The following is a 27,735-nucleotide window of genomic DNA, read 5'->3' on the forward strand; positions in this document are numbered from 1 at the left end:
TTCCTTTTATATTTTTCTTTGCTTTTCAAGCAATGTTACAACAGAGATATGTAATCCAGGTTCTTATTTTTAACAAATAATCGCGTTGATTAAGGTGAAAAATGTCAGCGCTGTGAATGGAGCACTTGCATTTTAGAGCACCCAGTGTCAGCATCAGGGACCCCAGGCCACGTGCAAACAGCCAGATACAGAATAAAGCTCTGCCTCAAGAATGCACCTCACCCTAAACCTCATCTGAAGCTCTGTTGCATCAGTTTGAATTTTTCCACTTGATATACCACATGTTACTTATGCCTTTAAAAAAAAACCTGGCAATTCCAAAATAACTACATGTTTTCACGTGCCATAAACTTGTAATAAGGAGGGAAAAAGCATCAGTACATGAAAGCCTGACTGGGAAAAATATAAATATTGAAAACCCAAAACTGGTGGTGCCTTTCTAGGGGGTCAGAGAGGCTTGCTGCTTGGAAAATGTTGCAGTTTTACATTGAAAATTATACATTCTAGTTACTTTTAAGCACTTCTGTACTTAACTATCGATTTAAAAAAAAAGAAATACACAATGACATTTGGATTTTCAACATAATCAATAATTTCCCCAAAAGCTACCTCATTGGTTACCCTTCCACATCCAACCCCTCTCCACCCCCCCCCCCCCCCACTCTAGTTCACAGAGGCACTTTACCTGCTCCGGACCCAGTTAACAAAGACATCGTATTCCATCCAATTCCCCACCTTTTCAGAGATACTGGCCAAGATTTTGCGTCGATATGATGGCGTACTCTAAGTGCATGTGCTAAATCCCAAACTTGCGATCTGTCAAGTTCCACACCAACATGGAAATCCTAATTGCTGGTGCAGAGTTGAGCTAATTGCCTACCAACTGTCCAGCAATTACACCTGAGAATGTTACAGCTGGTGAAACAAGCGCAGCAGCCTGTTTGCACAGCATAAAGGGATAACCTTTTGGAAATCCAAATATATATTTAATTTTAAAAGCTTAAACTACAAGCCAGTCTTTCAAACTTACTGTCAGCCTCCATCAGAGTACAAAATAACATTCCACTGTAGCCTGGTGTATATCTTTGATTTTTATTTTTGGATGTGAATAGAAAGTTGCTGGATTTTACTTGAATGTTGCAAGCATTTACATATAAGTCATTTCCCACGATAAAAATTCGGTTGGCTCGTGAGTGAGAGACTGGGGGTGAATGAGAGACCTTTTCCTGATTGGTGCGCTAGACCACTTGATCCCAGATACGCTTCTGCACACGGTGCGCCCCGGTATCCATGGGTCACTACGCTGCTCTCTACTACACAGCATCTGCCAGCAAGTTCTTGAAGGAAGGTCCCCATCAGGTAAGTGTGCATTTCGTTTGGATGCCGGTAGCGTAATCCTTAATTACGCCGCGACCGCAAAATCCAGGCCACTGTTTCTCCTCCAACTCTCCCAGTTTATACTGACCCACTTCTCTCCTATCACCTACTCCAATTCGACCTGTCACTCCCTTGCACTGTAACCCATTTTATGTTGATACTTACCCCACCAGTTCAAGCTGGAACTCTTTTACCACGCCCCACCCCCCCACATTTAATGCTGGCACTCTTCCCTCCTTCTCCATAAATACTGGCATTCTAACTCCCACCTCTGCACCCCCGAGAGGAGAGAAATTAGCCAGAGTTTGCTCTGCTGCACCAAACATTCAAAAATCAGCAGAACCTGATGAGTTACCATATGGCTGAGGTACCAGAGACTGCCAGCACCCAAGGAATAATAGCGCAGCAAGACTTGGCATCGGCAGGAGAGAAAATGAAAAAGAAAACACAAACTTGTTGGCTAATTTCCATCCAATTTTTGTTAATTTCAGGTTGGGAGTGGAAAAACGTCACTAGTGTCTGCCATATTAGGAGAAATGACAACTGTCTCTGGCCATGTGGTGTGGGCATCAGCCAACCAGCCACTAGCATATTCTGCACAGACAGCATGGCTGAGAAATGCTTCTTTACAGGATAACATTGTGTTTGAAGAAAGCTTTGATGAAGAACGTTTTCAGACTGTGATCGAGGCCTGTGCTCTTCAGTCTGATATCAACATTTTACCAGCTGGGCGGCTCACAGAAATTGGTGAAAAAGTAAGTGCACTGAAGCAATAATTACCTGCACTTAACAGTTGCATTTTATAAGTAACTTCCTATCAATTATTGTTGGCGTAGAGTTAGAATTTTACATGTGACCTTAAAAAGTGGTCCAATAATAGGCTTTTTATATAAAATTAATTTTAATTCAAAAATATCAAAAGTTTTTCATTTTGAAATGAATTGAAGACCGTGGAGCAAAAATTTTTTAGTGCCATTTAAACCAGCTAAAGTTTTGTCTTGCTTTGTAATTTCAGAATGAATAGTTGTAAGCATTAATAGGATAATGTATAACCTGGTGTGTACTACAAGCCAATAATGCTTCAGTGGGTTAAGATGATATTGTAAACTAGTAGATAGAAACATAGAAGATAGGAGCAGGAGTAGGCCAGTCGGCCCTCGAGCCCGCTCCGCCATTTAATGAGATCATGGCTGATCATCCAAATTCAGTACCCTGTCCCTGCTTTCTCCCCATACCTCTTGATCCCTTTAGCCTCAAGAAATATATCCAACTCCTTCTTGAATATATTTAATGAATTGGCCTCAACTGCCCTGTGTGGCAGAGAATTCCACAGGTTCACCACTCTCTGGGTGAAGAAATTCCTCCTCATCTCAGTCCTAAATGGCTTACCCCTTATCCTTAGACTGTGACCCCTGGTTCTGGACTCCCCCCGCCATCGGGAACATCCTTCCTGCATCTAGTCTGTCTAGTCCTGTTAGAATTTTATAAGTTTCAATGAGATCCCCTCTCATTCTTCTAAACTCTAGTGAATATAAGCCTAATTGACCCAATCTCTCCTCATATGTCATTCCTACCATCCCAGGTATCAGTCTGGTGAATCTTCACTATACTCTCTCCATGGCAAGAACATCCTTCCTCAGATAAGGCGACCAAAACTGCACACAATACTCAAGGTGTAGTCTCACCAAGACCCTGTACAACTGCAGCAAGACGTCCTTGCTCCGGTACTCGAATGCTCTCGCTATGGAGGCCAACATACCGTTTGCCGCCTTAACCGCCTGCTGCACCTGCATGCTTACCTTCAGCGACTGGTGCACAAGGACCCCCAGGTCTCGTTGCGCTTCCCCTTTTCCCAATCTATTGCCGTTCAGATAATAATCTGCCTTCCTGTTTTTGCCACCGAAGTGGATAACCTCACATTTATCCACATTGGGCAGATGCATGGCAAATGCAGTATAATCACTCAACCTGTCCAAATTATACTGGAGTTTCTCTGCATCCTCCTCACAGCACACACGCCCACCCAACATTGTGTCGCCTGCAAACTTGGAGACATTACATCTAGTTCCCTCGTCTAGATCATTTATATATATATTGTGAATAGCTGGGGTCCTAGCACCGATCCCTGCGATACCCCACTAGTCACTGCCTGCCACTCGGAAAAAGACCCATTTATTCCAACTCTTTGCTTCCTGTCTGCCAACCAGTTCTCTATCCAAGACAGTACCTTACCCCCAATCCCATGTGCTTTAACTTTGCACGCTAATCTCTTATGCGGGACCTTATCGAAAGCCTTCTGAAAGTCCAAATACACCACATCCGCTGGTTCTCCCTTATCTATTCTACCAGTTACATCCTCAAAAAATTCCAGTAGATTAGTCAAGCATGATTTACCTTTTGTAAATCCATGTTGACTTTGTCCGATCCTGTCACTGTTTTTCGAGTGCTCTGCTATTACATCTTTTATAATGGACTCTAGCACTTTCCCCACTACCGATGTCAGGCTTACCGGTCTATAATTCCCCGTTTTCTCTCTACCATCCTTTTTAAATAGTGGGGTTACATTAGCTATCCTCCAATCCATGGGAACTACTCAAGAGTCTATAGAATTTTGGAAGATGACCAGCAATGCATCTACTATTTCTAGGGCCACTTCCTTAATCTACACCCTAGGGTACTTATCAGGCTCTGGGGATTTATCGGCCTTCAATGCCATCAATTTCCCTAACACCATTTCCCTACAAATACTGATTTCATTCAATTCCACCCTCTCATTAGACCCTATGTTCCCTGACATTTCTGGGAGGTTATTTGTGTCCTCCTTTGTGAAGACAGAACCAAAGTATGTATTTAATTGATCTGCCATTTCTTTGTTCCCCATTATAAATTCCCCTGATTCTGACTGCAAGGGACCTACACTTGACTTCACCAATCTTTTTCTCTTCACATATCTATAGAAGTTTTTACAGTCAGTTTTTATGTTCCCTGCAAGCTTACTCTCACAATCTATTTCCCCCCTCTTAATTAATCCCTTTGTCCTCCTTTGCTGAATCCTAAACTGCTCCCAATCCTCAGGTTTGCTGTTTTTTCTGGCCAAATTATATGTCCTCTCCTTGCATCTTATGCTATCCCTAATTTCCCTTGTTAGCCACGGTTGAGTCACCTTTTTTGTTTTATTTTTATGCCAAACAGGGATGAACAAATTCTGTAGTTCATCCATGCGATCTTTAAATGTTTGCCATTGCCTATCCAGCGTCAACCCTTTAAGTAACATTCCCCAATCCATCCTAGCCAACTCATGCCTCATACCATCGTTGTTTCCTTTATTTAAATTCAGGACCTTAGCCTTTGAGTCAACTACTTCACTCTCCATCTTAATGAAGAATTCTGTCATGATCGCTCCTCCCCAAGGGGCCTAGCACAACAAGATTGCTAATTAATCCTTTCTCATTACAGTCTAAGATGGCCTGATCTCTAGTTGGTTCCTCGACATATTGGTCCAGGAAACCATCCCGTATACACTCTAGGAATTCCTCCTCCACAGTATTATTGCTAATTTGGTTAGCCCAATCTATATGTAGATTAAAGTCACCCATGATAATGGCTGTGCCCTTATTACACGCGTCTCTAATTTTCCGTTTAATGCCATCCCCAACCTCAGCATTACTGTTTGGGGGTCTGTATACAACTCCCACTAACGTTTTCTGCCCCTTGGTATTTCTCAGCTGTGCCCATATAGATTCCACATCATCAGAGCTAATATCCTTCCTTACTATTGTGTTAATCTCCTCTTTAACCAGCAATGCTACCCCACTTCCTTTTCCTTTTTTCCTGAATATTGAATACCCCTGGATGTTGAATTCCTAGTCTTGGTCACCCTGGCGCCATGTCTCCGTAATCCCAATTATATCATATCCGTTTACATCTATTTGTGCAGCTAATTCATCCACCTTATTACGAATGCTCCTCGCATTAAGACACAAAGCCTTCTGGCTTGATTTTTTAACACTCTTAGTCCTTTTAGAATTATGATGTACTGTGGCCCTGTTTGATTTACACCCTTGATTTCTCTGCCTTCCACTTTTGCTTTTCTCCTTCCTATCTTTTGTTTCTATCCTTGCTTCCCTTTCCTCTGTCTCCCTATGCAGATTCCCAACCCCCTGCCATTTTAGTTTAAACCCTCCCCAACAGCACTGGCAAACACTGCCCCTAGGACATCGGTTCCGGTCCCGCCCAGGTGCAAACCGTCCAGTTTGTACTGGTTCCACCTCCCCCAGAACCGGTTCCAATGTCCCAGGAATTTGAGTCCCTCCCCCTTGCACCATTCCTCTAGCCACGTATTCATCTGAAATATCCTTCTATTTCTACTCTGACTAGCACGTGGCACTGGTAGCAATCCTGAGATTACTACCTTTTGAGGTCCTATTTTTAAATTTACCTCCTAACTCCCTATATTCAGCTTTTAGGACCTCATCCCATTTTTTAGCTATATCGTTGGTACCTATATGCACCACGACAACTGGCTGTTCACCCTCCCCCTCCAGAATGCCCTGCAGCCACTCCGAGACATCCTTGACCTTTGCACCAGGGAGGCAACATACCATCCTGGAGTCTCGTTTGCAGCCGCAGAAACGCCTATCTATTCCCCTTGCAATAGAATCCCCTATCACTATAGCTCTCCCGCTCTTTTTCCTCCCGTCCTGAGCAGCAGGACCACCCATGGTGCCAGGAAGTTGGCTGCAGTGGTTCTCAAACTGGGGTCCGCGGAGAATTTCCAGCAGGTCCGCGAAACATTGACGAATTAGTCGTTGGAGAAGATCTCTGAAAAATTGCAGACTAAAAATGAACCAGTCGGGATCGGGGAGGAGGTGGGACCAGAGTGGTCACGCTCGGGTTCCTTCCAATGACCTCATTGGTATCTGTGGGAGGAGAGCGGAGGTTAGCTGGCTGGTAATGCAGCAAAGGGCGACTGAAAAATAGAAACGTTTCGTCGTTAGTTGGTAAGTTTTAAAGTTCAACCAAGGGCGAGTCGCCATAGTTTACTGCGAGTCTCCTGCTGGCTTCGAGTGATCTGCTGGAAGGTTTTTATTCATTACGCAAAGTTTTCCTGAACCAGATGCGTAGAATAATCTTGGATCTTTAATGTCAGCGAGTTGAAACCATTGCTGGGCCGAATCGATCCAAAATCCCATTACCGCGGCAGCACTGATCTATGTGCTGGAAAGTTCTGGAAAAGTTGCGCAGTGGAGGGAGCAGGACTGTTGGAGAGCCGGGGCCTGTAAAGTTGCCTGGCTGTTGTTTTTTGGGGGGGAGAGGAGAGGAGAATTCAGGTTCGTGTGTCACTGGCTTGAAACAGCAGAGTGCGGACTGGCTGAGAGCTGGAAATGCAAGGACATGTTCCTGACACACTGGGAACGCCCTGACCACGAAAAGTACAAGTTTGTTTGATGTGGATGTCAGCGGACGGATGTGAAGCAGACGATCCCAATTGCTCAAGTAGCTGTATGTTTTGGGAGTTTTTTTTCGTCTTGAATTCTTTTTAATTTCACTTCTTTAGCATTGAATTAAAATTCAGGCTTTTGCTAAATTCAATTTATATTTTTTAAATGAGGTTCATAACAAAAATTTGTAGATGAGCATTAGTTTTTAGCGTTGTGTATGTACCTTTAAGGGAATAACTGGTCTTAGACTGCAGTACCGGCAGTGACCACCCCTTTATAAAAGGCCCTAGCAGGCTTCTGTATTTCAGTCTGACGTTGCCTCCTGTTCAAGTAAAGTACCTGTTAAACTGTTCTCCCGAAGTCCGTGTATTATTGAGGCGCGGACTTTACAGTGGCGACGAGGAAGTACGAACTCACCGGCAGTGTGGCAGCATCTCACGGGGATCTCGCCCTGAGAGGAGGGTTCTGGAAGGTCGTAGTCTGAGCAACGGGCGTCGACCGAGGGCAACCGCCCAAAGAATTCATCGGTGTTCGGGGAATTGCGGGAGAGACTGTGGAGAGCTGTGCAGTTAAGGTGTTCCAGCAAATCGTGCTGGTAGCAGGTAGTGCGCTGACCCTTCCGGACTGCGGCGGGCTCAAGCTCGATCGAGTGGCTCTACAAAACAGGCTGCGCAGCGTCGCCGGGAAAAGAAAACAAGAGAGAGAGCAGGTGGAGCGCACAGGGCACGGTCGGTGCTCAAGAACAGGGCAGCGGAGAGAAACTGAACGGGGGGGAAGGAAAGCGAGACGCGCCGAAGCTGCGGGTCGCCGCCATTACCCCGTAGAACGCTAGGAGCAGCGTGGCAGCAAGGGGAACAAGCAAAAGCGCGGGAGGCGCCATTTTATTCCATTGGGGAAGAAGCAAAAGCGCAGGAGGCGCCATTTTAAGTCACCCAAGATGCCGAAAAGTGGCAGTATCACTGCTTTCGACAACGAGGTAGAAGACTGGACCACGTATGTGGAAAGAATTGAAGTGTACTGCAAGGCAAATGAGGTGGCCGATGGAAAGAGGGCGTCGGTATTATTAAATCTGATGGGTGCGAGTACGTACGGCCTCTTGCGGAATTTAATTACCCCAGCTAAACCAATGGAGAAAAGTTTTGAGGAGATTATTCATATCTTACAGGAACATCTAAGCCCTACACCACTGCTGATAGCAGAAAGATTCAAGTTCCATAAAAGAAACCAGCACAAAGATGAGAGCAATGCTGACTATCTTACGGAACTACGCAAGTTATCGAAGCACTGCCAGTTCGGAGCAGGACTGGCAGACACCTTACGGGATAAGTTTGTCTGCGGGCTCCAGAGTGAAGGAACCCAGAAACGACTACTTTCAAAAAAGGACCTGACGCTAGAACAGGCTTTCAGCGTGGCAGTATCCTACGAAGCAGCAGCACGGGGAGCTGCGGAAATACAACAGAAACCACAAGAATACAGCGCTAACGAAATGGTGTATGGAGCCGAAAAGTGCTATCGCTGCGGCAGAGCAACCCATGAGCAGAAGGACTGCTGGTTTAAAGACAAAACATGCAGGCAATGCGGAAAAATGGGACATATAGCAAGAGTCTGCAGGTCGGGAAAGAAAACCGACATGACAAGAAATACTAAGGAACAGTACAGGAAAGTAAAGAAACTGACAGATAGTAGTTCAGAAGATCAGGAGAGTGATAAGGACTCCGGGAGCAGGAGACTAAGTTGTTTAAAGTTACACAACGTGATCGCGAAGGAAGATCACCGAACCATTTGGGTCACCCTCATGATAGCAGGGCCCCCAGTGAAGATGGAATTGGACACAGGATCAGCCCTAACTGTCATGAATCGACGAGACTATGAGCGGCTATTCTCACACATACCCTTAAAGGACACGTCCATTGTATTGAAGACATACATGGGGCAAAAGGTCTACCCCAGAGGAAAAATAAGGGTGCCAGTTGAATATAATGGAAAGGAAACACAGAAACTATACATGTATATACTACGAGATGGAGGACCACCATTATTGGGACGTGAATGGATCGGAAAAATACAATTGGAGTGGCATTCCATTCTGGCACTAACTGTGACTGACAAAAAGGATGATGACGTCGCATCTGGACGTCTGTCACAAATTCTATCTGACGCGGAAGAGGTGTTCCAACAAAGACTTGGGACTCTAAAAGGAGTAAAGGCAACCATAAAGATTGAGGATAACGCAACCCCAAAATTTTTCAAGGCCAGACCGGTGCCATACGCGATCCGCCCGGCCGTTGAAGCTGAACTGGAGAGTCTGGAGCATTCGGGGGTGCTGTCTAAGTTGGACTGGAGCGAGTGGGCCGCACTCATCGCTCCTGTAATGAAGAAAGCATTGAGCAGCACGCCTGGGGAGCCAAGGAAGGTTCGCATCTGTGGGGACTTCAAGGTGACACTGAACCCAGTCCTGCACACAGTACAGTATCCGCTTCCGCGGATAGAAGATATTTTCGCCTCACTATCTGGAGGGAAACGTTTTACAAAGATTGACCTGGCTCAAGCGTATCTACAAATGGAGGTGGAAGAAGCATCTAGGAAATACCTCACGATAAACATTCACAAAGGCTTTTACCAGTACAATCGACTGGTAGTTGGGGTAGCATCGGCCCCGGCTATGTGGCAGAGGGCAATGGAACAAGTCCTGCAAGGGATCCCGGGGACCCAGTGTTATTTGGATGACATCCTGGTTACGGGTGAAAATGACAATGAACACCTTGCCAACCTGGAACAGGTGCTCACGAGATTGCAGGGATATGGGCTACGAGCCAACCGCCCCAAATGCGAGTTCTTCAGGAGACAAATCTCGTATTGTGGCCACATGATTGATGAGAAAGGGTTACATAAGTCGCCGGACAAGATTGAGGCTGTAGTCAAGGCCCCAGCACCAGAAAATGTGTCACAACTGAGGTCGTTCCTCGGGTTGGTGAACTATTACCATAAGTTCTTGCTGAATTTATCTACAATTCTGCACCCACTGAATGCCCTGCTTCAAACTGGTGTAACATGGAAATGGAGTGATGAGTGTAAGCGTGCCTTTCAGGAATGTAAATGCCAAATCACTTCACTTCAAAGAAGTATTGGCCCACTACAACCCAACACTACCGATTCGGTTGGCATGTGATGCGTCACCTTACGGCATTGGAGCGGTACTGTCACACAAATTCCGTGACGGTTCAGAGAGGCCACTAGCCTTTGCATCGCGCTCGCTAACCTCAGCCAAGCGTAACTACGCCCAGATTGACAGGGAGGCCCTCAGCCTGGTGGGGGGTGAAGAAGTTCAATCACTATTTGCACAGGCAGAAATTCACCCTACTAACTGATCATCAACCCCTGGTCTCAATTTTTAACCCAACGAAGGGCGTTCCAGTGATGACGGCGCAACGGCTGCAAAGATGGTCACTTTTTCTAGGGGCACATCAGTACGACATAGAGTACAAAGGTACGAAACAGCATGGAAACGCTGATGGGCTGTCGTGCCTACCGTTGCCTACGGCGGAAGAAGCACCTGCAATGGACCCTGTGGAGATATTCCATGCGACCATAGTCGCATGTTTGCCTGTTACAAACGCAAGTATTGAGAAGGAAACCCGAAATGACCCGACACTCTCTCGGGTCTATGATTTGACGGTGAAGGGATGGCCAGCATATGGCGACTCACTGTTGCCAGCATTCTCGCCAAGGAGAGAACAGCTGTCAGTGTGCCGGGGAACCTTGATGTGTGGATCCCGAGTGGTAATTCCACCCAAGTTGAGAGATAGACTGCTCAATGAGCTTCACAAGGGTCATCTGGGAGGGGTAAAAATGAAGAGCCTAGCCAGGGCGTTTGTGTGGTGGCTGGGAATCGACAAAGAAATCGAGGATATGACCAAGAGATGCACCGGATGCCAGAAGGTCCAAAACGCTCCACCACAGGCCCCGCTACAGCCATGGGAGTGGCCCTCATCTCCATGGCAACGGGTACACATTGATTTTGCTGGTCCATTTAGGGACTCCATGTTTCTAATCGCTGTGGACGCCCATTCGAAATGGCCAGAGGTCATTAAAATGTCCTCCACCACCACGGAGAAAACTATTGCAGCCCTAAGGATCATCTTCACCAGGAATGGGTTGCCAGAACAGATTTGCTCCGACAATGGGCCACAGTTTGTGTCTGAGGATTTCCAGAGGTTCCTGAAGAATAATAGATACATAGATACATAGAAGATAGGAGCAGGAGTAGGCCATTCGGCCCTTCGTGCCTGCTCCGCCATTCGATGAGATCATGGTTGATCCTTTAATTCAGTATCCCGTCCCCGCCTTCTCTCCGTAACCCTTAACCCCTTTTGCCCGTAGAAATATATCTAATTCCCTCTTAAATATATTTAATGAGCTGGCGTACACTGCCCTCTGTGGCAATGAGTTCCACAGGTTCACCACTCTCTGAGTGAAGAAATTCCCCCTCATCTCTGTCCTAAATGGTTTAGCCCTTATCCTTAAATTATGTCCTCTAGTTCTGTTCTCACCCGCCAAGGGAAACATTCCTTCTGCATCCAGTCTGTCTAGACCTGTCAGAATTTTATACACTTCTATGAGGTCCCCTCTCAATCTTCTAAACTCCAGTGTGTACATCCCTAAACTACATAGTCTCTCCTCATAGGTCATTCCCGCCATTCCTGGTATCAGCCTGGTGAATCGCCGCTGCACCCCCTCCATGGCAAGAACATCCTTCCTCAGATGAGGCGACCAAAACTGTACACAGTACTCGAGGTGTGGTCTCACCAGTGCCCTGTACAGCTGCAGCAAGGTATCCCTGTTCCTGTATTCTAACCCTTTTGCTATGAAGGCCAGCATACCGTTTGCCTTCTTGACCGCCTGTTGCACCTGCATGCTCGCCTTCAGTGACTGGTGTACAAGAACACCCAGGTCTCTCTGTACTTCCCCCTCTCCCAATCTATTGCCATTTAAATAATAATTTGCCCTCCCGTTCCTGCACCCAAGGTGGATAACTTCGCACTTGTCCACATTATAGTGCATCTGCCATTTATCCGCCCAATCGCCCAGTCTGTCCAAATCGCTCTGGAGCTTCCTGGTCTCTTCCTCTGAGCCCACCCCCCCTCCTAGTTTAGTGTCGTCTGCAAATTTGGAAATGCTGCATCCGACTCCCTGATCCAGGTCATTAATGTAAATTGTGAACAGCTGGGGGCCCAGGACAGATCCCTGTGGTACCCCACTTGTTACTGCCTGCCATTCAGAAAATGAGCCGTTTATTCCAACTCTCTGTTTTCTATCTGACAGCCAGTTCCCTATCCACGCCAAAACTTTCCCCTTTATCCCATGAGCCTCAATTTTCCATGCTAATCTTTTATGTGGGACCTTATCGAAGGCCTTTTGGAAGTCCAGGTACACCACATCTACTGGCTCTCCCCCATCTATTCTACCAGTGTAATGGGGTGAAACATTACACATCTGCCCCATATCATCCAGCCACAAATGGATTGGCTGAGGTTTGTTCAGACCTTTAAAAAGGCCATAAAGGCAATGTATAATGACGACATACCACTACAACACAAGGTGGATAATTTCTTGTTTGCTTACCGGAATGCGACACATGCAGTAACCAACCAAACTCCAGCCGTACTGTTTTTCAACCGAAGACTAAGATGTCGCTTGGATTTGCTCAAACCAAACATAAGACGAGATGTTGAGGATAAGCAGTTCCAGCACATAAATGAGAAGCCAACCAGGAGCTTCAAAATAGGGCAACCAGTCTTGGCCCGCGACTACCGAACAGAAAAATGGCAGCCTGGAACGATATGCACACAGCAGGGACCACTAATGTACACATTGGACGTTGGAGAGAGCATCGTGAGACGCCATGCTGACCAGATTCTAGAGTCACAAGAACAAGCCAAATCTATACCACAAGCAGGTGCACCTGGTAATGAGCCCGAAGTACAGATTGCGCCTACCTCAGAAGCAGGGATATTGGAAGCTGACGAACCAACCAATGACAATGAGCCAGAATTGACTCCACCGCAAGAACAGGATACTCGAGAAAGGCGCTATCCAGTCAGGATCAGGAAGCTTCCTCAAAGACTGAACTTATAAATGAATATTTCAGTTGATGTATATAGTACTGCGAAAATTGTAATTGTAATTAGTTATTATTTAGTTGTTAAATGAATGTTATGTACTGTTTATCTAAAAGGGGAGGAATTGTTGTGTATGTACCTTTAAGGGAATAACTGGTCTTAGACTGCAGTACCGGCAGTGACCACCCCTGTATAAAAGGCCCAGCAGGCTTCTGTATTTCAGTCTGACGTTGCCTCCTGTTCAAGTAAAGTACCTGTTAAACTGTTCTCCCGAAGTCCATGTATTATTGACTTTACATTTAGGACGGTACTTAAAATTAATGTAACAAGTAGGAAAGTGAACAGCAGGCGCAGCTTTAAATACATTGTCAAACATCACCAAGGATAGACAGATTCTGCAAGGAGAAGCAGGTACACCCATCTCACTGATATCTGTAAGTAAATACCTGTTTTCTGAAAAGCATTGATACATGCAGCACTTTCATATTATGAGTATTATATAGTATTATAATTTAGATGGCGGGGGGTCCGTGATTACTAATTGATTTGAAACGGGATCCTTCAGCCAAAAAAGTTTGAGAACCACTGAACTAATAGAGCTTCGCTCTTGTGGTTTATCAATTGCAACTCAACCTTCTCTATGTCACTACCTTATAATTGTGTAATTCCCCTGCAATGAGTGATATGGGATCGCAGGCCAGGCTTTTGCAGTAAATTATGTGATTTAAACTGACATTTGATAATGTAATTTTAACTGCAGTGATGTTTGGTTTTGTTTCACTTCACATTAAGGGGAATTGCATATTATATGGACTTTAATTTGAAATTTCACATGAGCTTTTGAGAGGATGAAGAAATCAAATTGATGATAGAAAAACATTTCCCTATTTATTTGTTAATTTTCACTTTCCCCATCCTGTCTCCAAGATGCTGACTTCCCACTGATAACTGGCTCTTTGGTCACTGGTCATCTGCCAGTCCAGTGTTCCAAATGGCTATTATTCATGTGTGAGCATAGACAATGAGTGTAGGCAGGCTATTTGACCACTGTGTGGAAGGGAGGAGAGAGAGAGAGCTAATTACAGCCAAGCCAGATCTTTTCCTCACCTAAATTCCTTACACACACTTCCAAAAGGGTTTGCTAGATAGCAGTCAGGAGCAGAAATGCTAACCAATTTCCCCCACTCTAACTTGGAGGCATTGAGGCAAATTGTAGCACCCCCTAACTGCTATCCTAGTGAGATCAGCTAGTTCAACAGACTGGAGATCAAACTTGGGTCCAACCTGAGCTATATAGCTAAACTATTCACTGAATAAATTTTCTGAGCAATTAGCGCATTCCCTATTAGATTTAACATTTATTCCTTCACCCACACTACACAATATTTATTTTCTGTGGTGATTAGAAGGTGACCTGGTTCCCTGTGCTTTGAAGCTAATGGCAGGGCAGCTCAAATCAGCCAGCAACTTGTGGCGATTTGCAATTCATAGGGTATCTCTTCCCCTCTACAAGTTGCTGGCCGATTTGCACATTAATAATGGTGTGTGTCATTCAGACATAATTATATTTTTAGCAAAATCTGGCCCCAGGTGTTTCAGTCTGCCCTGTGTTCTAATATTAAAAGCATTAATTTTGATTTTTTTTCCAGGGTATTAATTTAAGTGGTGGCCAGAAACAACGTGTTAGTGTCGCACGGGCACTCTACTCAAGGTATGGATACATTTTTGCAGTTTCTTAATTGTGATGGAATTAACTAACAGACTTAGCTGATATTTGATATAAGGGATGATTTCCCAGTTGTGCACTTCCAGTGAGGAGCAGCACCTGTTTGGAAGTAGTCGGCCCACAGTGCCTGATTTTCCATCCACTCATTTAAATAGACAGAAAATTAGGGACGGTGGACCTGCGATTTCTGGACCAGTGCTCCCTATGAATGTCGCTCTTGATTAGGGAATCCGTTCTATAATCTAATCAAATTCTAATAAGGATATATATTACTGCACCAGTGCAAGTTGTCTAAAAAGTCCTGTCCTTCTATGATTATTATGAAAAATATTTCTAACAGTACATCTTGAAAGTTAGTAGCTGTTGAATATTCTACCGATGAAAGCTATTTATTTTGAGATGTTGAATTGGAGTAAATTACTCAAACTTTTTTTTCTCTCTGCCACTCACCATGTGACCCATCGGTATTGATGTAATGGGCAGCAGAAACCGCATTTATTTTTAAAAGATTTTTATAAGCATTTTTATGTTCGAGAAATTTTCAGAAAATGACTAAAACAGCATATTCCTAAAGCTTGCTGGTTATCCTCTAAATATAATATAAAATTCCAAATGTATTAGAAAATTGTTTTTTTTCTTAATTTTCATAAGGGGGCTGCTTGTGAAAATGAAGAAATTGTTTTGTGCATAATTTGTTTTGACTTTGGTAAATCTGTGGAACAAGCTGCTTCGAGAGATGGTAGAAGTAGAAAGTGTTGATTCATTCAAGTGCAAATTAGATCATTTCTTTCAGAAAATAATACTTTGCGATACAGTATATGTATGATTTGTGATGACATATGGTAAGTGTAGCATGCTTGGGAGGAATTGGTGACTTCTGAATTGGATTCCCAAATTTTTCTACAATTGGGGGTTTCCTCGCCTCACATTCGGTTCTGTTGTAGACAAATTCATAAAGATTGATTGCCATGATTAGTTAATGGACCAGATATTCCGATCCCTACAGGTGGGTACGCGCTGTGTACCCACCCGTAGGGACATTGGAAATGCCAGTTTCAGGCATGCACTGCGCATGCGCTGGAAACCGGCATTTCCGATCTGTCAAGAAAGCTCTTGACAGATCCTCCGGCTGCCCTGGAGAAGGGCCTCTGCGGGTGGAGAGTTCCGTTTTTTGGAGACCCTCTGCCTGCAGAAAACCCTTACAATTCTTGCGCCTGGTAAAAGCCTGCTTTTACCAGGATAAGAGTTGAAAAAAGTTATTTTTTTAAATTTCCACTGATTTATCATTTAAAAATACTTTTAAAAAAGATAAGTTTATTTTTAGCCCCATTTAAAAAAACTCAACTTTAAATTTTTCAAAAAAATAATTGTTGTTTAAAATAGTTAATTTATTGTACTTTCAAGTCATTAAAAAAAAAAAATGTATTTAAAGTTTTACTTTGTGTTGGGGGTGATCTCTGTAGTGTATGTACCTTTAAGACAGAACTACTTTTACAGCTCCTGTATACTGTAGTACCGGCAGTGACCACACCTGTATATAAGCTTTGCGCATGCCTCTCTACCCCCAGTCTTGAGACTACCCTCCTCCAGTAAATACCTGTTTAATTGTTAAGTTACAGCATCCGAGTGGTTATTGAAAAACAGCATACCCTAAGAATCACGGATCCAACAGTGGCGACGAGTGTCGATTTGAATCTACCTGCAACTCAAAGAAAAAGTAAGTCGAGGCCAGGAACACTGGCGTAGACCACGAGCAACCACCCAGTCGTCAGGCAGAGAGTGAACATCGCAGGGGAGGCTGTGGAGAGCCGGGCTTGGTTCCCCAGCCACGACGATCAGCAAGAGACTGACGACAGGTCCAGCGCAGACCCTTCCCAGGCAGCGGCGGCTGGAGCCGACCGACGGCAGAGAGAAAGCCGAGCAGCATCGACGGGGTAAGACAGAGGGTGAAGCGCACAGGGCGCAGCCAGGGGTTGAAAACCGAGCGGCGTCAAGAGAAAATAAATAAATAAATAAAACAAACCGGAGAGAGAGGGGGTAAAGCAACAGCCGGGTTCAAGACCGCGCGGCGTCGAGAAAAAATTAATAAAAAGAAGAACGCGCAGAGCACAGCCAGGGCTCACGGGCTGAACAGTGTCCGTGGAGAAGAAGGAAGAGCGCGGGAGACGCCATTTGTAGAAGCCGCAGCGGAGAAGAACGGCGAGCGCGGGAAGGAAGGAAAGCGCGGGAGACGCCATTTTGTGCCAGCGGAGAAGCAGGGGAAGCACGGGAGGCGCCATTTTTGACAGTTAAATCACACCCAGCGATGCCGAAGAGTGGCAGTATCTCTACGTTCGACAATGAAGTCGAAGATTGGGCGACATATGTGGAACGTATTGAGGTGTACCGCAGGGCGAATGAAGTGCCAGATGCTAGTAAAGCACTGGTTTTGTTAAATTCCGTGGGTGCAAAAACTTATGGGTTACTGCGGAATCTAATAACCCCAGAGAAGCCGGTGAACAAGAATTTCGAAAGCATAGTCGAAATCCTACAGGACCACTTAAACCCCACACCGCTGCTGATAGCAGAACGATTTAAGTTCCATAAAAGGAACCAACACAAAGACGAAAGCAATGCTGAGTACTTAACGGAACTGCACAAGCTATCGAAACACTGCCAGTTTGGAGTGGGACTAGCAGATACGTTAAGGGACAAGTTTGTGTGTGGGCTACAAAGTGAAGGAACCCAGAAACGGCTTCTGTCAGAAAAGGATCTTACGCTGGACAAGGCTTTCAGTATGGCAGTATCACACGAAGCAGCCGCAAGGGGCGCTGCAGAGATACAACGGAGACCGCAAGAATATGGCACCAATGAAATGTCCTATGGAACAGGGAAGTGTTGCGGCAGAACAACACATGACCAGAAGAATTGTTGGTTCAAGGACCAAGTGTGCAGACAGTGTGGAAAAGCAGGACACATAGCAAGAGTCTGCAGGTCTGGGAAGAAAACCAACAGTAAGAAATCTCCACAGGAGAAGTACAAAAAGGTACACCAGGTGATGGACAGTGGTTCAGACGAACAGAAAAGTGACACAGACTCCGGAAGCAAGGAGCTGGGTTGTCTGAAACTACATAAGGTAACCAAAATGGAGGATCACCAGACTATCTGGGTTACACTCAAGATAGACGGAGTCCAAGTGAAAATGGAATTGGACACAGGATCAGCCCCAACAGTCACAAACCAAAGGGACTACAAGCGGCTATTTTCACATATACCCTTGAAAGCTACAGAGATTGTCTTGAAGACGTATACGGGGCAAAAAGTCTACCCCAAAGGAAAAATAAGGGTGAAAGTGACATATAAAGGCCAGGAAATACCTAAAATGGATATATATGTATTGCCAGATGGAGGACCACCACTGCTAGGACGTGAATGGATCCGGAAGATACAATTAAATTGGCATTCCATACAGGCACTGAAGGTTGAGGCCAAAAAGGATGACCACGTCACACCTGGACGACTGTCAAAAATGCTAACTGATGCAAAAGAAGTGTTCCAGGAGGGACTAGGAACACTAAAAGGCATAACAGCAATGATTAAAATAGAGGGAAATGCAAGCCCAAAGTTTCTGAAGGCCAGACCAGTGCCTTATGCGATCAGACCGGCTGTTGAAGCAGAGCTGGAAGGGTTGGAACGTTCAGGTGTACTGTCCAAAGTGGACTGGAGCGAGTGGGCTACACCCATCGTTCCTGTAATGAAGAGGTCGTTGAGTAATACGCCTGGGGAACCAAAGAAGGTCCGCATCTGTGGGGATTTTAAGGTGACAGTGAACCCAGTCCTTCACACGGTACAATATCCGCTTCCACGAATTGAGGATATTTTCGCCTCGCTATCTGGAGGTAAACGCTTCACCAAAATTGATCTAGCCCAGGTGTACTTGCAAATGGAGGTAGAAGAAGCTTCGAAACAATACCTTACGATTAACGCTCATAAAGGTCTCTATCAATACAACCGGCTGGTGTTCGGAGTAGCCTTGGCTCCGGCTATCTGGCAAAGGGCAATGGATCAGGTCCTGCAAGGGATTCCAGGGACCCAGTGTTATTTGGACGACATCTTGGTCACGGGCGAAAATGACAGTGATCACCTTGCCAACTTGGAGAAGGTGTTCACCAGATTAAAGGAGTATGGGCTACGAGCTAATCGCCACAAGTGCGAGTTCTTCCAGAAACAGATCTCGTATTGTGGCCACGTCATCGATGAAGAGGGGTTACATAAGTCCCCTGAAAAGATTGAGGCAGTAGTCAAGGCTCCAGCACCGGAAAATGTGTCACAACTGAGGTCGTTCCTCGGGCTGGTAAACTACTACCACAAGTTCTTACCAAATTTGTCTACGGTATTACACCCACTGAACACCCTACTGCAAACAGGGGTACCATGGAAGTGGGATGACGAACGTAGACGAGCTTTCCAGAAGTGTAAAGAATTGATCACATCAAAAGAGGTGTTGGCCCATTTCAACCCAGCACTACCAATTCATTTGGCATGTGATGCATCACCCTATGCACAAATTCCCAGACGGGTTGGAGAGGCCAGTAGCCTTTGCGTCTCGGTCACTAACCTCAGCCGAGCGCAACTACACCCAGATTGACAGGGAGGCCCTCAGCCTAGTATGGGGAGTAAAAAAATTCAACCACTATCTGCATGGGCAGAAGTTCACCTTGCTGACTGACCACCAACCACTTGTCTCCATCTTTAATCCTAAGAAGGGCGTTCCAGTGATGACTGCACAACGGTTACAAAGATGGTCCCTGTTTCTAGGGGCGAATCAATATGAAATAGAATATAAAGGCACGAAACAGCATGGGAACGCTGATGGGTTATCGCGCCTGCCACTGCCTACTGTGGAGGAAGCACCAGCGGTGGACCCTATCGAGATATTTTATTCGTCACTAATTGAACGATTGCCAGTAACGAACGCGGATATAGAGAAGGAGACCCGCAATGATCCGATGCTGTCTCGGGTATATGATTTGACGGTGAGGGGATGGCCAACACCTGGCGACTCACTGTTGCCAGCATTCTCATCCAGAAGAGAACAGCTGTCAGTATGCCAGGGGACAGTGATGTGTGGATTCAGAGTGGTGATTCCACCCAAGTTAAGGGAGAGAGTGCTAAATGAGCTAAATGAAGGTCATCTGGGGGGAGTGAAAATGAAAAGCCTTGCTAGGACTTATGTGTGGTGGCCGGGAATCGATCAACAAATCGAAGACCTAACTAAAAGCTGCTCAGGATGCCAGAAGGTCCAAAATGCACCACCACATGCCCCTCTACACCCATGGGAGTGGCCCTCCTCTCCATGGCAACGGGTGCATATTGATTTCGCTGGTCCATTCATGGACTCCATGTTCTTAATAGCAGTGGATGCTCATTCAAAGTGGCCTGAGGTGATAAAAATGTCTTCAACCACGACAGAGAAAACGATTGCAGTCCTACGGACCATATTTGCCAGAAACGGTTTGCCAGAGCAGATTTGCTCTGATAATGGACCACAGTTTGTGTCCGAAGAGTTTCAAAAATTTATGAGAAGGAATGGGGTAAGGCATTACACATCCGCCCCGTATCATCCAGCCACAAATGGATTGGCTGAGAGGTTCGTACAAACATTTAAGAAGGCGATAAAGGCCATGTGCGACGATGAAATTCCACTACAGCATAAGATGGACAATTTCTTATTAGCATACCGAAACGTGACACATGCAGTTACCAACCAGACTCCGGCCATGATGTTCTTTAACAGAAGGTTGAGATCTTGTCTGGACTTGCTCAGACCAAATGTGCGAAGAAATGTTGAGGATAAACAATTCCAGCACATCAATGAGAAGCCGAGAAGGAGCTTCAATGTAGGGCAACCAGTCTTGGCCCGTGACTATCGAACAGAGAAATGGCAACCCGGAACGATATGCACAAGGCAGAGGCCATTAATGTACACAGTGGATGTCAGGGAGAACATTGTGAGACGCCACGTCGATCAGATCTTAGCGTCACAGGAACGCGTCAACCCCATGTCTCGAGTACATGGGGATGAACCTGACATACCGGTAGCATCTACCTCAGAACCAGTAGCAGTGGAACCCGATGAACTTCCCGATGAAAAGGGGTCAGAATCGCCTCTGCAGCAAGAACAAGAACCTCAGGAAAGGCGCTATCCCGAAATGGTCAGGAAGCCGCCCCAAAGACTGAATCTATAAATGGACTATTGTTGTTTAATGTACATGTTAAGGTGTTAATTGTTATTTGAATATTAGGGGTACTACTAATCTAAAAGGGGAGGAATTGTAGTGTATGTGCCTTTAAGACAGAACTACTTTTACAGCTCCTGTATACTGTAGTACCGGCAGTGACCACACCTGTATATAAGCTTTGCGCATGCCTCTGTACCCCCAGTCTTGAGACCACCCTCCTCCAGTAAATACCTGTTTAATTGTTAAGTTACAGCATCCGAGTGGTTATTGAAAAACAGCATACCCTCAGAATCACGGATCCAACAATCTCCATTCATATATTTGACAGGTCTTCCTGTCAAATGTATGAAGGGAGATTCCCTTCTTTGATTGGCTCCCCATTGCCCACGTGATCCCAGGGACGCTGTGATCTACCTGCGCCTCTGGGGTACGTGGGCCCTGCACACCGGCAGTTTGGAGAGGCCCAGCATCAGAACTGTGCACCTCCCGGGAGCCCTCGGGTAAGGGCGCAGATTTTTCCAGATCGCAGGCCTCCGCCCGCGGGAGGCCTGCGATCGGAAAATACGGGCCAATAACTCCATTATTGTTGTATCATGCGACTACCAGGATGGTAGAAGGTAAACCTTGGTTTTTTCGACTAACGATTCCTATGACCATTAAAAGTAATGATGACACTTGCATTTTTATGGTGCCTTTGCAACAAAATGCCTCATAGCACTTCACGCAAAGTATTAAAAGTTCTCTTTAGAGCAGAGAAGGTTAAGGGCGATTTAATAGAGGTGTTCAAAATTATGAAGGGTTTTGATAGAGTAGATTGAGAGAAACTGTTTCCAGTGGCAGAAGGGAACCAGAGAACACAGATTTAAGATGAGTGGCAAAAGAACCAGAGAGGAGATAAGGAATTTTTTTTTCTTTGTATTGAGTTGTTATGATCTGGAATGCACTGCCTGAAAGGATGGTGGAAATAACTTTCCAAAGGGAATTGGATATGTAATGGAAAATGAAACATTTGCAAGGCTATGGGTAAAGAGCAGGGGAGTGGGACTAATTGGATAACTCTTTCAGAGAGCCGTCACAGGCACGATGGGCTGAATGGCCTCCTTCCGTGCTATATCATTCTAGGATTCTAGAGTTACTTTATAAAGTGCAGTGACTATTATGAAGTCAATTAGAGAAGATTTCATTGAACTAGATAAAATAGTCATATTTACACTACATGTTCAATGCTGTTTCAGGACTGCTATTCTCTTTATGTAGCAATTATGTATAGGATAATACAAAACTGTAACAGAGGAATTGAACTTCAAAAGGGAAATATTTATAGTTTCTTAGTATTGTTTCAATTCCATAGGGCATTATGTATTGGAGCACAGTATGGAGTGTGGGTTTCTTTATATTGTATAGAAATACAGCAATAATTTAGTATAAAGCAGAAAATGCTGGAAATACACAGCAGGTCATTAACATCTGTATAGAGAAAAGACAGGGTAGAGCCTCCATCAGAACTGGAGGAGTAAGCCTCTTTATAAAAGAAAGAAAGTGGGGGGGGTAAGAGAACAACACGCAAAAGTGAAGAATCGGATATGCAGACTCCAATCAGTATCTGTGATAGGTGTTTTGCAAAGCTACAGAAAGGTGAAAATGTTTTGTATCGAAAGATTTATTATGCTTTGCCGCATTCAATTTGCCATTTTTCTCATGGTAAGTGTGGCCATGACAGACGTGATGGGCGTTCAGCTCCAACTTATGTACCATGTTTCATATGAGAATTTATTTTACTGGCTAATACAGGAGAATACAAAACTTAATGAATATTTCCCACAATAATAACCAGCCAATCATCAACCTACCAAATATCTTGGTAAAAACTGTCCCCTCTAAGTACAATTTTAATGTTTTACTTTGGGGTCACTATAATGGAAGATGTAACCATGATTGGCAATCCTCTTGAGGTCCCCACCATCACAGAAGCCAGTCTTCAGCCAATTTGATTCACTCCACGTGATATCAAGAAACGGCTAAGTGCAGCAAAGGCTATGGGCCCCGACAACATCCCGGCTGTCGTGGTGAAGACTTGTGCTCCAGAACTAGCCGCACCTCTAGTCAAGCTCTTCCAGTACAGCTACAACACTGGCATCTACCCAACAATGTGGAAAATTGCCCAGGTACGTCCTGTTCTCAAAAAGCAGGACAAATCCAATCTGACCAATTACTGCCTCATCAGTCTACTCTCAATCATCAGCAAAGTGATGGAAGGGGTTGTCGACAGTGCGATTAAGCGACACTTATTCACCAATAACCTGCTCACTGATGCTCTGTTGGGTTCCGCCAACACCATTCGGCTCCAGACCTCATTACAACCTTAGTCCAAACATGGACAAAAGAGCTGAATTCCAGAGCTGAGCTGAGAGTGACTGCCCTTGAAATCAAGGCAACATTTGACCGAGTGTAGCATCAAAGAGCCCTAGTAAAATTGAAGTCAGTGGGAATCGGGGAAAACTCTCCACTGGCTGGAGTCATACCTAGCACAAAGGAAGATGGTTGTGGTTGTTGGGGTCTAATCAACTCCGCCCCAGGACATTCTGCAGGAGTTCCTCAGGGTAGTGTCCTAGGCTGAACCATCTTCAGCTGCTTCATTAATGACCCTCCCTCCATCATAAGGTTATAAGTGGGGACGTTTGCTGATGATTGCAGAGTGTTCAGTTCCATTCGCAATTCCTCAGATAATGAAGCAGTCTGTGCCCGCATGCAGCAAGACCTGGACAACATTCAGGTTTGGGCTGATAAGTGGTAAGTAACATTCGCGCCACACAAGTGCCAGGCAATGACTATCTCCAACAAGAGAGAGTCTAACCACGCCCCTTGACATTCAACGGCATTACCATTGCCGAATCCCCCACTGTCAACATCCTGGAGGTCACCATTGACCAGAAACTTAACTGGACCAGCCACATAAATACTGTGGCTACAAGAGCTGGTCAGAGGCTGGGTATTCTGCAGCGAATGTCTCACCTCCTGACTCCCCAAAGTCTTTCCACCATCTACAAGTCAGGAGTGTGATGGAATACTCTCCACTTGCCTGGATGAGTGCAGCTCCAGAAACACTCAAGAAGCTCGACACCATCCAGGACAAAACAGCCCATTTTGATTGACATCCCATCCACCACCTTAACATAGAAACATAGAAAAATAGGAGCAGGAGTAGGCCATTTGGCCCTTCGAGTCTGCTCCGCCATTCAATATGATCATGGCTGATCCTCCACCTCAACACCATATTCCTGCTCTCTCCCCATACCCCTTGATCCCTTTTGTGTCTAGAAATCTATCTATCTCCTTAAATATATTCAGTGACTTGGCCTCCACAGCCTTCTGTGGTAGAGAATGCCACAGGTTCACCATCCTCTGAGTGAAGAAATTTCTCCTCACCTCAGTCCTAAATGTCCTACCCCGTATCCTGAGACTGTGACCCCTTGTTCTAGACCCCCCCCAGCCAGGGGAAACATCCTCCCTGCATCCAGTCTGTCTAGCCCTGTCAGAATTTTATATGTTTCAATGAGATCCCCTCTCATTCCTCTAAACTCTAGTGAATACAGGCCTAGTCGACCCAATCTCTCCTCATACGACAGTCCTGCCATCCCAGGAATCAATCTGGTGAACCTTCGCTGCACTCCCTCTATGGCAAGTATATCCTTTCTTAGGTAAGGAGAGCAAAACTGCACACGGTACGCCAGGTGTGGTCTCACCAAGGCCCTTGCTCCTGTACTCAAATCCTCTTGCAATGAAGGCCAACATACCATTTTCCTTCCTAACTGCTTGCTGCACCTGCATGTTTGCTTTCAGTGACTGGTGTACAAGGACACCAAGGTCCCTTTGTACATCAGCATTTCCCAATCTAGCACCATTTAAATAATACCCTACCTTTCTGTTTTTCCTATCGAAGTGGATAACTTCACATTTATCCACGTTATACTGCATCTGCCATGTATTTGCCCACTTACTCAACTTGTCTAAATCGCCTTAAAGCCTCTTTGCATCCTCCTCACAACTCACGATCCCACCTAGTTTTGTGTCGTCGGCAAACTTGGAAATATTACATTTGGTTCCCTCATCCAAATCATTGATATATATTGTGAATAGCTGGGGCCCAAGCACTGATCCCTACGGTACCCCACTAGTTACCGCCTGCCACCCCGAAAAAGACCCATTTATTCCTACTCTCTCTTTCCTGTCAGTTAACCAATTTTCAATCCATGCCAGTATATTGCCTCCAATCCCATGTGCTTTAATTTTGCACATTAACCTCTTATGTGGGACTTTATCAAAGGCCTTCTGAAAATCCAAATACACCACATCCACTGGTTCTCCCTTATCCTACCAGTTACATCCTCAAAAAACTCCAGTAAGTTTGTTAAACACGATTTCTCTTTCATAAATCCATGTTGACTTTGTCTAATCCCGTTGATATTTTCTAAGTGTCCTGTTATCACATCCTTTAATAGACTCTAGCACTTTCCCTACTACTGATGTTAGGCTAACCGGTCTCTAGTTCCCGGTTATCTCTCTCCCTTTTTTAAATAATGGGGGTAATATTTGCCACCCTCCAATCTGCCGGAACTGTTCCATAATCTATATAATTTTGGAAGATGACAACCAATGCATCCACTATTTCCATGGCTACCTCTTTTAGTACTCTGGGATGCAGATTATCAGGCCCTGGGGATTTATCAGCTTTCAGTCCAATTAATTTCTCCAGCACTATTTTTTTACTAATACTAATTTCCTTTAATTCCTCCTTTTCACCAGACCCTTGGTTCCCTCGCATTTCTGGGAAGTTATTTCTGTTTTCTTTAAACATTCACTCCCTCCACCACTGGCACACTGTGGCTGCAGTGTATACCATCTACAAGATGCACTGCAGCAACTCGCCAAGGCTTCTTCGACAGCAACTCCCAAACCTGCGACCTCTACCACCTAGAAGGACAAGGGCAGCAGGCGCATGGGAACACCATCACATCCAACAACTTCTCCATCCTGACTTGGAAATATATTGCCATTCCTTCATTGGCGTTGGGTCAAAATCCTGGAACTCCCTCCCTAACAACACTGTGGGAGTACCTTCACCCCACAGACTGCAGCGATTCAAGAAGGAGGCTCACTAACACCTTGAGGGCAATTAGGGATGGGTAATAAATGCTGGCCTTGCCAGTGACGCCCACATCCCATGTACAAATTTTTTTTTAAATCAGACAAGATATTTTGCTAATATTGCTTAAGATTTCCTTTAAAATTTGAGCATACTTTCTGAACAACTTCTTTGATTCTAAGGGTGAAATGGTCAAAATTGTTTGATGACCCTTTTCTTTGGATTATTGAATTACGTTGAAAGCTTTGGAACTTTAAATGTCTGACCGTGCCTGTAAAACACACTTATTGAATTATTCTGCCTTTTATCTTATTTAGGTGCTCTGTTGTAATTCTGGATGATCCTTTATCAGCCCTGGATGTACATGTGGGAAGCCATGTCTTCCACCAAGGGATCATGGGGATTTTAAAGAAGGAAAACCGAACAACCATCATTGTAACACACAAACTGGAATATATTGAGGAAGCTGACTATGTACGTAAGATATTTTGATTAAATTACTGGAGTTTCCCTTTAAGACATCAACATACTTTCTAGATGACTTCTTTGATTCCTGTGGGAAGAACATGGGGAGAAAATTCAGTTGTTTGCGCCTCCCGTTAGCGCCTTAAGAGGGCGCTAATGGGGCGCAAAGCAACTAGCGCCCGGGCGCGGCGATGTTTGCGCCGCTCGCAAAATTAACTAGAGATTTTGCGGCGGCGCTAAACATTACCACCACGACCTCCTGCGCCGGCAGATTGTGACGTCAGTCGAGTGCGCAACGCCCCGTTAGTGCCCCGGACCGGATATTGAGTGGCGCCCCCTGCCTTACCGCCTGCCGCTAGCAACGACAGGTTGAGGGGAGCGTTATGCTGTCAGAAAGGGACTGGGGAGCGCTATTTAAAAGCGACCGCTTCCTGCCTTTTTTTGTCAGTGACATTTTTGCACCACGCATCCTGAGAGAGAGAGAGAGACTTCTGGAGAGATTCAATGCTGTGAAGGAGTTTTGAGTACTGAGCAGCACTTTGCAGGTTTATTTTGATTTGCCCTTCCTTGCTTCGCCAGCGCTCTGAGGTAGCGCCTCGCTCCTCGGCCTTTGCACCTTAAGACAGGTGTGAAGCGCCTGATTTAGCGCTCCAATCACCTCCAGGGACGATAAAAGCCAAGTTTGCTGTCGGAGGCGATAATTAGCACCAGGCGCTAAACTTTGCGCACGGCCGATAATGGTGCCCCAAACGGGGCGATACTGAATTTTTCCCTCATGGTGTTTTTGTAAGAAGCATTCAATGAATAAATTCCATCAGTGCTGTGGTGATTGATTCACCTTCTCTCTCCTTCACCATTTCTCCCTGTCTAATTTCTGCTCAGTACTTTCTCAAGTCCCAAGCTCATGAATTCCCACCCTCCTGCTCCATAGCATATTGCTCTAATATACTGGTGTGCTGTGCCTTTGTGCTGACAGTATTAGCATAATTATTACTAAATATGGGCATAATTCTGCAACTCATCCCATATTAAAGGAAAGAGCAACCCTTTGGCTGGGTGAATATTTCTATACCAAATATCCACCCAACTGTTTCTTTAAGTTGTCCTCTATTCTCTCTTCCCTCAGCACTTTGCAGTAAATGACTCCTCATCCTCAGTGATTTTGATCTTTACTTCAACAGCCCTAACCCTCTCTCTTTCTTGGCTGATTCCTCTTCCTCATTTATTTGCTGCCCTTGATAAC

At 45.1% G+C, this 27,735-nt stretch overlaps 1 protein-coding gene across 3 annotated transcripts in view; it reads left to right on the top strand.

Moving 5' to 3' along the window:
- LOC147114980 (ATP-binding cassette sub-family C member 9-like) overlaps nucleotides 1-27,735 on the top strand; it is a 332,333-nt gene that overhangs the window by 230,380 nt on the left and 74,218 nt on the right. For all 3 annotated transcript variants that reach the window (XM_085993156.1, XM_085993155.1, XM_085993157.1), the window contains 3 exons: nucleotides 1,869-2,132; nucleotides 14,587-14,648; nucleotides 26,345-26,501. In XM_085993156.1, coding sequence (XP_085849282.1) covers nucleotides 1,869-2,132; nucleotides 14,587-14,648; nucleotides 26,345-26,501 — 483 coding nt within the window. The remainder of the gene's footprint in view (nucleotides 1-1,868; nucleotides 2,133-14,586; nucleotides 14,649-26,344; nucleotides 26,502-27,735) is intronic.

Source organism: Somniosus microcephalus, chromosome 7 (genome assembly GCF_052327205.1).
Source record: "Somniosus microcephalus isolate GS21.2 chromosome 7, FLI_Smic_1.0, whole genome shotgun sequence".
Taxonomy (NCBI): domain Eukaryota; kingdom Metazoa; phylum Chordata; class Chondrichthyes; order Squaliformes; family Somniosidae; genus Somniosus; species Somniosus microcephalus.